This window comes from Octopus sinensis, linkage group LG24 (assembly GCF_006345805.1).
Source record: "Octopus sinensis linkage group LG24, ASM634580v1, whole genome shotgun sequence".
NCBI classification, from domain to species: Eukaryota; Metazoa; Mollusca; class Cephalopoda; order Octopoda; family Octopodidae; genus Octopus; species Octopus sinensis.
This window is the reverse complement of record NC_043020.1, coordinates 17,168,309-17,181,878: the sequence shown is the minus strand read 5'-3', so window position 1 is coordinate 17,181,878 and position 13,570 is coordinate 17,168,309. Positions and strand designations below refer to the sequence as shown.

The 13,570-nt window shown below is 35.6% G+C and overlaps 1 protein-coding gene across 8 annotated transcripts in view; it reads right to left on the bottom strand.

The window, feature by feature from the left end:
• Positions 1–13,570, bottom strand: part of LOC115223970 (histone-lysine N-methyltransferase, H3 lysine-79 specific-like) — a 204,026-nt gene that overhangs the window by 118,214 nt on the left and 72,242 nt on the right. For all 8 annotated transcript variants that reach the window (XM_036512732.1, XM_029794725.2, XM_029794728.2 and 5 more), the window contains exons 6-11: positions 11,681–11,771; positions 7,988–8,082; positions 6,253–6,315; positions 3,735–3,790; positions 1,321–1,369; positions 317–416 (exon numbers count right to left, since the gene is read on the bottom strand). In XM_036512732.1, the coding sequence (XP_036368625.1) occupies positions 317–416; positions 1,321–1,369; positions 3,735–3,790; positions 6,253–6,315; positions 7,988–8,082; positions 11,681–11,771 (454 nt within the window). The remainder of the gene's footprint in view (positions 1–316; positions 417–1,320; positions 1,370–3,734; positions 3,791–6,252; positions 6,316–7,987; positions 8,083–11,680; positions 11,772–13,570) is intronic.

Below are 13,570 nucleotides of genomic sequence, written 5' to 3'. Positions count from 1 at the left end.
TAACCTACATTGACATTCTAAAAATGAACAATCACGTCATTGAAACCTCAAAGCTATAAGATAATGCATGATTAATTAAAACAATTTGAGTGAAAAAGTATTATATTTAACAGAGTAATCTGAACACTAAAGGTTTAAGACTAGTCTGAACCTAAGCAATCACAACTACTTTTCCCAAACATGAGACTTTTTTTTTTAATCATTGTAAGTTGTATGAAGACAACGAGGAAACACAATTCTATAACTTGAATTTTTAAAAAATTAACATTTTTTTCTTTCAAATGACGAGAGAAAGCAAAAACAAAACAAAGCATACCGCTTAGATTTCTGTCAGTTATTCGGAAATTTAACGGGCAAAATGCTTTTGATGATACAATCTTAGCACCTTCTCTCATATTTGCAAATCGAAGTTTCAGCTGAAAAAACAAGATATGTAGATTACATATAAAACAGTAAATAAAAACACATATATGTGTGTATGCACACACATATACAGTTTTCTGGTTTATCATAAACATGATGAAATATTACATTTCTAAATATCTCAGAGATATGTACGGTGGTGGGGCGATATAATAGTTGTATACTGTCAATTTAACGTGACAGTATACAACTATCATAACATGATGAGTTTTTCAAAAACAGATTCACACATGAATTTCCAGAGTAGCCTAAATTTTGTAATTTTAAATGCTAAATACTTTTATAATTACTTTCTTATCATCTGTGAGATTAAAGTGACACAATAACACGTTTCTTAAAAAACACACAACCACTAGCAGAGTTGTGTACCTTGTATAAACTATACATATCTTTGCAGTCACCAAGTCACTGTGCTTCTCAAGTCACTGAGCTTCTCATTCTTGTATACCTCAAGTAGGAATATTTCAGATGTAAATTCAAACTCATACAGTGTAAAAAGAAAACCATTAAAATAAAACCCTTCACATCTCAGATAATGTTTTCCTATCCACCCATCAACATACTGTTTTGTTGGTTCCAAAACTACGAGGAACCGATATTTAATCTGCCGTGTTTCAAAAATTGCCCAAACTCCAGTTTCTTCTACATTTCAGTTATTTTGTCTGCTATTTGTTGGCTTTCTTCCATGCTTGCATCACTCTGACCATTCATGGGCAAATTTTTTCAAGAAGCAGACTGCATGAGAGATGGCTTATCATCAGGTAGGCTACACTACAAAGAAAACTGAAGGTAATATTTCGTTAGGTACACCATTCAGAAAGGATTGCAGGCTGTCCATGACTGGCTTAGATGAATATATTACCATTGTTTTAAAAGAAAAAAATCCAAATATATTACCTGATGATCAACTTGAGGTCCAAAAGCAAAATTATTTACAAATATCACACTGAAAGAGAATAAGAAATTATTCAAATGATAGTATATATATTCTGTAGGTCGCCATTTAGAACATAACACAAATGAAATTGAAAGATATATATAGATAAGTGATTATATTACGTTAACAATTAAATATTTCATAGAAAGGAGATACAACTACATAAATAAGTAAATAAATAAATCTATGCATGCATATATGTGCACATCTGTAAATATATATATTTACACACACAGCAAGAATCAGAATGCTGACATGCACTTTCCCTTCTAACACATTTACAACAGGATTTTTGTCTCTGGGAACAATTTCTGCCTTATGACTGTGTGTAAAAGCACACCAAGCTCCAAATGATGTCAGTGGATTATTAAAGCACCAGTGTTTTCAGCTTAATACCAACCCCTCAGTGACAAGCAACACGTTGGTCCTTTGGAGCTGCATAGGAACTTCTGTTCTTGTTAAGAGGTAAATACATATTATTTGCATGTGTGTGTGTGTAGATATACATAAACACACACATATACATATATACACATATACAGATATATATATATATATATATATATATATATATATACATACACACACAGGGTGTGATGAATATATTATTGTCTAAATTACGCAAAAATGAAAATAACACTGACATCTCATTTTAACATATATTTACCAAAATTACATAAAAATATATTGAAATACTAAAGAGTAAATTTATTCAATAAAATCGCCATTGGCTTCAACTATGGCCTCCAGACAACTTCGGAACCTCCTGCAACTATTCTGGATGGTCTCCTTGTTTAAGTTGTGAGTGCTGCCATATATATATATATATATACATACTAGATAGTGTACCCAATAATTCCCGGGTGTAAAGATGTTCTATTGAAACGCCCTATTTCTCTCATATAAAAAAGCAATTTCATTATAACTGCTGTCACAAAAAAGTACAAAAAAAACTGTCAGCTGGAGGAGGGAGAGATTGATGGAGGTTGGTGAGAGAGGTTTTCAGAGGTTGGCGAGAACGAAGGTTGGTGAGAGAGGTTGTCAGAGGTTTTTATTTTTTTAAAATTTTCCTTAAATTTCGGAATTACTACTATTTGCGGTTGGAGTCCTGGCTGCTCTTTCTAGTGGGTCGAACGGCCTATTGAGGCCGTTCCTCAATTGTTGTTGTATATATATATATATGACATATACATCATCACCATCATCGTTTAACATCCGCCTTCTATGCTGGCATGGGTTGGATGATTTGACTGAGGATTGGCAAAACAGATGGATGCACCAGGATCCAATCTGATCTAGCAGAGTTTCTACAGCTGGATGCCCTTCCTAACACCAACCACTCCGAGAGTGTAGTGGGTGCTTTTTACATGCCACCAGCATGAGGGCCAGTCAGGCGGTACTGGCAACGGCCACGCTCAAATGGCATTTTTTATGTGCCATCTGCACAGGAATCAGTCCAGCAGCAATAGCAACGATGTCACTAGAATATTTTTTCACATGCCATGATATATATAGATATGTATATATACATACATACAAGTCAACGAAACCTTTGGACATATCTTGTGCCTGAGAAGACCCGGCAAGCCAAGTGACACTGTATCCGTGGCCTATGACAGTGCAGTATAACCTGCCCATTTAAACATACCCTTCAATCATTGGGCAATAAACTATGCTTGCGAAGACCTGTTGAGTCAAATGAAGTCATAGTTGTGGCCGATGCCAGTACCACCTGACTGGCACCTGTGACGGTGGCATGTAAAAAGCACCATTCAAGCGTGGTGAATGCCAGCACCACCTGAGTGGCCCTCGTGCTGGTGGTACATAAATAGCACCCACTGCATTCTCGGAGTGGTTAGCGTTAGGAAACCTTTCCAGATCAGATTGGAGCGTGGTGCAGCCCTCTAGCTTGCCTGTCCTCAGTCAAACTGTCCAACCCATACCAGCATGAAAAGCGGATGTTAAACGATGATGATGACACACACATACACGCACACACACACACACACTTATATGTCCCAACTCATTTCAGCAAGTGAGTGAACTGGAGCACGGTTAAGTAAAATGTCTTGTTCAAGAACACAGCACACGGTCTGGAAATTGTACTCACTACCTCCTGATTGTGAGCCGAATGCTCTAACCACTAAGCCATGCATGATAGTCAGGTCATTTTAAAAAGTTACATTATGTGACAGGCTGCTGAGAATTGCCCCTACAACAAAGTGCTCAGCCGGAAATCAAGAGAGCTGGGGATAAAATAAAGTAAAAGAGAAAACAGTGACTACACAACTCACAAGGTCAAAGAGAGGAAACAGACATATTGTGATGGGAAAAAAAAAAAAGAAATAGGACAATAATTCATAAGAACACATACGTTGCATTGTTTATTTTTTCCTTCATCTCGTCAGATAAGAAGTCACCTTTCTCCAACTAAAAGACAAAAAAAATTTTAATTTTTTAAATTTACTTTTTACGCATTAGCATTTCACAACACTGATATATATGACTGGCAATTTAACAACACATTCTGCATTTATGGAGATATATTCATATCCTACTGGATTTATTTCTAATAACAAAATTATGTCATCTGATGTATTTAAATACTTAATCTAGTTTTTAATGATTTTAACCTGGTTGGGCATTGAGCTAGCGAGTAGTATCCACACAGATAAAATGTTACCACAAGGAGTATCTATTTACGTTTGAGATATCTGCATGTGTATGTGTGTAACAAAAATTCTAATCATGATGCATTTATCCCATGCTACTCATCTTTATGCCGAGATTCCAAAATCTAAATCTTATGGAACCTATTCAAAGGTTTTTGCTCCTGAAAAATGGAGCTCATGGTGCTCTGAAATGTAGGTGTTAAGGCCCCTATTGACAGTGTGTCTTAAAGTCAACTAGAGAAGTTGAATTGTTGGGAATCTTTTTAACTTGGGTCTTATAGCTATTGTTCAAATTTCTTTGAAATTGGAAAAATTTGTATGTTCACTGGGTTTGTAAAAGAGAGCAAAACTAAAGGAAATGAAAAGACGAATGATCACAATAAGCAGTCAGCTACCCTACCCTAGTCGTTACCACTCCCCAATATATGATTCTTCACCATGCAGGTGACGGGCACAGTGATAAGATGCATTATGGATCTACAGCAGTTGGAAGAGCATCACCCAACTCAAACATTAATAACTGTGTGATGTGAGGGCTAAGGGGAAATGAAAGTGTCACCTCTGGAGTTTATATATATGTATACACACATACATACACACACATACATACACATATATACACATACATATATATATATATATATATACATGCACGATACATATATATATACACACACACATCTTTTTCTTGTTTCAGTCATTAGACTATGGCCATGCTAGGGGCATTGCTTTGAAAAATATTTAGTTGAATGAATCGACTCCAGTATTTAGATTTGTTTTTTTTTAATTTAAGCCTGGTACTTATTTTATCAGTGTCTGTTGCTGAACTGCAAAGTTACAGGGACATAAACGTACCAACACCAGTTGCCAAGTGGTAGTAGGGGACAAACACAAACACATACACACACATATGACAAGCTTCTTTCAGTTTTCATTTGTCAAATCTACTCACACAGCTTTGGTCAGCCCAAGGCCATAGCAGAAAACACTTGCCAAAGGTACCATGTGGTGGGACTGAACCTAGAACCATGTGGTTGGGAAGCAAGCTTCTTACCACACAACCACTAAATTGTATAATGTTTTTCTTCTGGTAAGGCAAGAGGATCAGTAATAGTTGCATCACTAAAGAGCCATTTTAATACACAAAAACTGCCAAATTCTTTCTACATTTATCTTTTGACGTGTCAAAACTTTTGTCACACCACAGCAAGTGACAGTTCCTTGGCAACTCAGAAAAATGTGTCTTCTGAAATGGCTCTTCCATGATTTGCTTCAGTTCCAGCACTTTATCTCAGATCAAATTAGTTGTAGACTCCAAAACAGGACTGATAGTCTCTTTGTTTTCGTTTCTTTTTAAAAGGGACAGATTGTCCCTTTCTGAACTGATTATCAGAATATTATCAATATTTATTTCACTGACTTAGCAGAGATGAAAATCAAAGTCAACTCTGATAAAACTGAACTCACAAGGTAGAGAGTATTTAATAAATGAATATTGTAAAACATAGGATTTGGTCTGGCATTCTATAGTCAACCCTTCTGATACCAACCAGCGTAAGACCACCCTTGGATTTATGATATACATTTCATGTTTTAGTGTGATATAAATTTAAACCCTCTCTCAAAATTCCATGTTAATTTATGCTCCAGGCACCAGATTAATAATGACAAAATTATTTTAATAAATTCTTAATTATTTTCAAAATTAACTGAAACAAAAGCAGAGTGTTTCTACAAAAGTATGATAAGAAAAGTGTTATATATAATATAATGAAATTATTGTATACAGTGCTCAGGTGCACCACAACTTGTCAGAGTATATGCAGTAATGTACAAATGTCTGGAAAGTGAACAATGCATGAGTCAGATACATGCTTGTGTGTGTATGGAGGGGAGAAAATCAAGTGTAGTGTTGGCGAATCTCAGAAAGCATGGAAGTTTTGAAGGATGCAGTGCTCCGACAACTAACAACTGATGCCGGCAGTTTGTTCCATGCTTCAGCAACTCTCAGCATGAAAAAATGTTTCCTGAAGTCATGGGAGCTGTGCTGTTTTCTGACTTTGTAAATATGTCCACGGATGTTAAACGGGTGGAGTTTGAAAAGGTGCTCAGAGTTATTGTTTGTTCGATGGTTGATAATTTTATGGGTGTCTGCCAAGTCAGCTGTTGATGAACTTAAAATTCTAAATATGAACAGAATTCAGAATAAGTATCATTTACCTGGTATTGTCCATGTTTTTTACCATACCATTTCATCCATTTAACAAAAACTTTGTCCATGTTCTGAAATTTGGAAAAGAAATTAGATTTTGATATACTTTTTATTGAACTGAAAATCAATTTAGGAAATTAATGCAGATTTTCAAATGACATTTCAAAATTTTTTGTTGTGTGCATGTGTATTTTGTTTGTTTGACATCTGCTTTTCTGTGCTAGCATGAGTTAACCCTTTGGTGTTTAAGCCGGCCATATCCAGCCCAAATATTCTACATGTTTTTACATTCAAACTGGCCATATTTAGCCTCTCACACCTAACCTACATTGACATTCTAAGAATAAACTATTATACCATTGAAACTTCAAAGCTATAAGATAATGTATGATTAATTCAAAACGATTTGAGTGAAAAAAGTATTACATTTAACAGATTAATCTGAACACTAAAGGGTTAAACCAGTGATTCCCAACATGATGCCAGAGAAACTTGTGGTGGAGTGTGGGATCCAAATTTTTTCTTCTTTTTTTTAGTAGGATGTGGAAGTGGTAAAATTATTTTTTCTTACTCAATAATATACCTTTTTGTACTCAGTACTTAATAAAAGAGTTATCACTAGATTCCTTTGTATTAAATAATTGTGATAAAATATTAAAAATAAAGTTGTCTTTTTCCAACCACAGGTGGGGCATACATTTTTCTGGAAAGTTATAGCAAGGCCTGGAGGAAAATAGGTCAGACAAATATATTATTCGGATATTGCTTTACAGTCAGATACCCTTCCTTGCTGTAGTAGTTCAAGATATTTTTGTGTAATTTTGGTAAATATATCTGTTAAAATATATCTGTTAAAATGAGATGTTAGTGTTATTTTCATTTTTGCGTAATTTAGACGACAATATATTCACCACACCCTCTGTGTGTGTATGTGTGTGTGTATTTATATGTGAAGGTGCATGGCACAGTGGTTAGAGGATCGGGCTCACAATCATGAAGCTGTAAGTTCAATTCCAGGACCAAGCTGTATGCTGTGTTTTTGAGCGAGACATTTTATTTCAAGTTGCTCCAGTTCTCTCAGCTGTAGAAATGATTTGCGACATCACTGGTGCCAAACTATATTGGCCTTTGCCTTTCCCTTGGATAACATCGGTGGCGTGAAAAGGGAAGGCTGGTATGCATGGGCAACTGCTGGTCTTCCTTAAACAGCCTTGCCTGGACTTGTGCCTCAGAAGGGGAATTTTCTGGGTGCAATCTGATGGTCATCCATGACTGAAAAAAGTCTTTACTTTACCATATATATATATATATATATATATATATATATATATATATATATATATATGTTTATATACATAAATATATTAATATCGAACAGCAAGAATGAGTGTTCAACACCACATTGGTGGATAAATATGTGGGTTAAAAAGGCTACCAATGGTTTCATGAAGCGAGAAACCTTTCAACAATTATCAAGCCTGTCACATGGGGATGTTGTTATACATCCATACATACAATAACACTCATAGTAGAATAAATTTCTTAACATTTAACATTTGCACTTAAGACGTTATACAGTTGTTGTTGTATAAAACAGTTCTTTACCTCAACACCAGTCCAACCAGTTGCATTCGGAATCATTAAGATTTGTAAGTCAAAAATTCATAGAATAAAGTATTGTGTAAATGTACAAGAATAACAACAAATGTTGAGATTGAAGTTATTAAAACGGTCAATACATACTGAGGCATAGGTTGCTGGCCATTCTGATTTTTCAATTCCATAACACATTTTACATGGAGTTGCCGCAGATACTTGGAGAACAACTTGACCAACACCTTTGTTTAAAGACAAAAGAACAACAGAACAAATCTAGTCAAATACTTTAATACATCATCATCAGAATATCAACATTGTTTTAACATGAGGGCAGGCTAAAAATGTCATAGGCTGACTATGAAGGCATGAAGCTAGAGCTATGAAATTTTGCATGCATCAATTCTAACTCTTCTAATTAATGAATAACTTCATTGTTTCTTTCCACTATTGCAGTGACGATGATGTCATATCAGCTGTTGATTACTTTCTTTTTGACCAATAGGAGGAAAGCTTCTTCACCAATGGGATCCAAGCGCTACAACGCAAATGGAAGAAGTGCGTGGACCACAAGGAGGTCTATGCTGAAAAATAAACCTCATTTGGTCACAATCCATGAGAGTATCTTGGTCAGTCTATGAACTTTTCAACCAACCCTCGCATACTTTTCTATGCTTGCATGGATCAGACAAAATATGTCAGAGTAGATTTTCTCTGGTTGATGCTCCACTTCCTCATGCCAACTTTCGCCTGCTTCTAAGCAAAACAATATTTCCCTTAGTCCTTTGAACATAAACAGCACAATGGTTGAACATGTTATTTTACAGTAAACTGGAATGGTATCATTTGTAGAATGGTGATGCTCATTTACATCTATCATACAACATTGTAGTGACGCTACTGTGTAAGGTTTAGCGCACATGTGCAGAATTGGACTACTTCCGGTTGGCCACCGGAAGTTTTTCCTCATGCGCATGTGCAGGAACTGAAACTTGCATCGCGGATCGCAAAATCATCCTTTCTGGCATAAGCGGCGCTAGGGGACGGACGTGTCTTGACTTTCACTCTGAGAACCTCACCCCAACGAAGCGGGAGTGATCCCAACGAATCGTTTTGACTCGCAGCAAGAAAGCATAGCAATCAGTCCTGCGGATTCGGCTGCTGGTTTCCCACAAGTGAACACGTGCACTAGTTGTTGCCTGTAACCGAGAATAAACCACCACTTACGGTGATCGTAGACCGCCTGACTTTGTCTCTGTTATTCTACTTGAATTGTATGTGACGGGATCAGATCGGACACCCCTCCAGTGTTACCGAACCTAATCCTGTTACAACATCAAGACCAGGAGACCCAGATGCATATATAAACATATATATATATATATATATACACACACATACATGACAGGCTTCATTCAGTTTCCCCTCTATCAAATCCACTCATAAAACTTAAGTTGGCACAGGGCTATAGGAGAAGACATTTGCCTAAGGTGCCACACAGTGGGATTAAACCTACTGATTATGGCCTTACTACAATATATATAAGACCATAATGTTCCAGAGTACATCTTCAGAGATGGAAAATTTGTTTAACATTCACATTTACTTTGTTTCTTCCAGTCTGAACTCCAATCAGCATCCTCATCAAAGAGAACTTTATTTCCAAACTAAATGTAATAGTTTGGAACACAGAGCTGTTAGACCACTGAAATATAGTAAGCAATTACTGCCACAATTTTACATTATATACTTGTATTCAGCATTAAATTAAGATATGGTGACAAGTGAAAATTTTGTAAATAATAATTAAAAGCTTAAGTTTATAAGCATTTGCCATGTATCGGCAATAGAAAATATAAGGTTGTCCCAAAAGTTCGTAGAAAGTCTTGGAAAATAATGGTCTTTATTTTGAGGAATAATTTTTGTTGTTTTTGTTAGTACTTGGCGAGTAAAAATTCAATTTTTGCAAGTGTTTACGAACTTTTGGGACAACCTAATAGTCTGATATTGGAGTGTATAAGCTCTTGACAGAAAAAAAGGGGGCGTAGGTTCGATTCCCACATGTACTAATATCCATTCTTTTCTGTCAAGGGCTTATATGCCCCAATATTAGATTATTTTCTATAGCAATACACGGTGAATATTTATAAGCTTACAGCCTACAATTATCATTTACAGAATCCATATTTATCTTTCACTAAAAGCAGTCATATAGTGCTAATGACACCACTGGCCTTACTTATTAAAAGCAGGTAATCAACAAGCATTTTATGTACCACTAATTTGATTTTCCTATAGTCCCACTGTGGTTCTCTATAAAATTGGAAACTTCCTTCCCTAACAGCAAACACTTCCTTTTCTGCACCAGGAAATATTTAGTCACTTTTGAAACAATAAGAAATTCTACAAAACAAGAGACATTTCTCAAGTTCTTCTCACTGAATCTGCATTCTGTGCCACTAGTATTCAACACAATTCTGATGTTTTGCACACACAATGAATTTTCTCAAACCTTTTGCTGTAATATAGATTCTCACAGGTTTAAACTCTACCTTGTGGCCATGGCTCTTGTAGGATGGATTCTGCGTTATTCAGGAGTGTATTTTTTCAGGTGAGAAGCACTAGAACACCATTCCCCTCTCTGCATCACAACAGCAATGCCATCTCCACACATCACTCTTACCTTCACACTAAATATCCACCCCTGCACTAACACTACAACACCATTCTCACCCACTTCTACACTTCTCTCTCATCCATCACAAACAATACAGCGATACCATCAACACAACTTATGCCATCTGCAATGGCACTACAGTACCATTCTTACATCAATATTTGCACTTCAGAAAGAGTAGTCCCATCTATACAACAAAACAACAATACTACTCCTGCATCTGTGCTAACATGACACTACCACTCCTACTCTACATTAACACACCAATATCACAGCCACCTCTACAGTGACATTACAACACTCCTATTTTTACATTACAAAACCACTCCCACCTCAATATCAACACTACTCCCATCTCTATGCTGGTGTCACCCTCACCTCTATGCCAACACCTCCCACTTCTGCACCAACATCCCTTGCTTCAGCACCACTCCCACTTGGTGCCACTCCCACCTCTAATGCCAACACCACACCCACCTCTATGCCAACAGCCCTCACTTCTGCACCAACACTACTCCCACCTCTACACCAACACCATTCCTGTTTCTAAGCCAATACCACCTCCTGTATCAAGAGTAACACCACTCCCATCTCTATGCCAAAACCACTCTCACCTCTATACCAACACCACTCCCTACCTCACAGGCACAAAGCCTGAAATTTTTGGGTGAGGGTGATAGTTGATTGCACCAACACCAGTGCTCAACATTTTCTTTTTATTGACCCCAAAAGGATGAAGAGTAAAGTCAACCTCAGTTGAATTTGAACTCAGAACATAAGGCTGGAGAAATGCTGCTAAGTATTTTGTCTGGTGTGCTAATGATTCTGTTGCCTAAACAATAACAATAATAATAATGGTTCCAAATTTTGGCCCAAGGCCAGCAACTTCAGGGGATGGGGTAAGTAGATTATGAATACCCCAGTCCTCAACTGGTACTTATTTTATCAACCTCAAAAGGATGAAAGATAAAGTCAACCTCAACAGGATTTGAACTCAGAACATAAAGACAGATGAAATGCCACTAAGACAGGTGAAATGCTAGTGAGCTAACGATTCTGCCAGCTCATTGCCTTAATAATGATAATGATAATGATAATAATAATAATAATAATAATAATAATAATAATAATAATAATACAGTTAATATACGAAATCTGCTTACCACTTCCCAAGTCAATGAAGTAATCATCTTCAGTGAACTGTATTGAGCGAATCATTTGATCAACAAGTTCAAATGAAGTTTCTCCATAAACCTGAAAATTAAAAAACAAACAACAACTCATTAAATAACTGCTACTAATATTTACCAACATTATATTGTGTGTGTATGTGTTTATTTTATATATATATATATATATAAATACATACAAACATATGCTATTTACAGCAAATAATCACAATGTCTTCACAAAAATTTATAAAGTACATTTACAATACTTACATGTGTGTGTGTTTGTATATATATATATATATATATAGGTGCAGTGATATATCTTCTATATACATAAAAGAGAGATTCTCTCTGTTTGTTTGTCCAGCAAAATGAAAGTAAATGGTTTAGAGGAAGCTATTATGCTTTTTCTATATATATAAAATGAAAATTCTATCTTTCTCTGGCAAAATGAAAGTACCTGGTTCAGGGTAAGCTATTATGCTATTACCTAATTTGTCTCAAAATTATGCAATGGTATACAACACTAATTGTGCACAAATGCATGAGGAACTGCATTGAAGTAAATATTCGCACTGATTGTGGTAAAGGTGAGACCGTCTTCATTCCTCGCATAACAGTTATACCATCTAATGTTCCATTCCAATTTAAGTGGTTACAGTTTTCTACCCATGTTTCTTTTGCTGTGAACATTAATAAAAAGGACCAAACACTAGAAGTTGCTGGATTGCAACTTGAACCATGCTTTTCACATAGCCAACATTTTACAGGAGCATCATGTGTGGGACCAAAAGCAAATCTTTTTGCTTATGCACTTTGAAATAAAACAAAAAAATTATTGTTTATTAACCCTTTAGCATTTAAACCGGCCATATCCGGCCAATAGTATTCTGCCTGTTTTATGTTCAAACTGGCCAGATCTGGTCTCTCAGACCAACCCTACAATATCGTTTTAAAAATTAACAGCTACCTCATTGAAATCTCATAGCTACAAGATAATGCATGATTAGTTCAAAACAATGTGGATAAAAAAGGATTAATTTTGGCAGAATAATGCAAACACTAAAGGGTTAAGAAATATTCACACTTAATGCAACATGAATACTTCAATAACTTAACGTGTATGATATCAATCTTTTTTCCACTTCAATTATTACATGTTTTTCTCTTATAAAATGCAGACATGCAGGAGGAGTAAATCTAAATCTGTAGGGGTAAGTCTCTCCCTGGTTCAGATTCGAAACTGAATCTTTCAATTCTCCTTGGCCATACGACCTATTCAAATTCAAATGTCAAAAGAAACCGTGACAAATGGGTGTTCTACTTGACCTGTGGCCTTTTCAATGCCATCACACAGTCAACTACATTCTGTAAAGCTATTCTTCTATATGACATAGCTATTTTTCTATCTTCATTCACGTAGAAACTGAATCTTTCAATTCTCTTTCTTCAATTATTATGTTTTTAAGAACCATGCTTTTCACATGGCCAACTTTATGTAGGAGCATCACATGTAGGACCAAAAGCAAATCTTTGCTTATGCACCCCAAAATAAAACGAAAAACATTGCTTATAAAGAAACATTCACTCTTAATGCAATATGAATACTTCAATAATTTAATTTGCCATTACTATCATTACATTCAAGAATGATTAAATTACCTATTTAAATTAACTGTACTATATAATTGTCACTACTGTACTGATAAATAAAATAACATATACAACTCATTATTATCATATAATAAACAAACAGAAGTTCATGTATGAAATTCATCTTTTTTTCTCTTATAAAAATATACACATATAGGAAGAGTAAATTATAGATTGTATTTTAACTTGTATAAGGAACCTTCATTTTGGGGGCTTAAAATCTGGAAA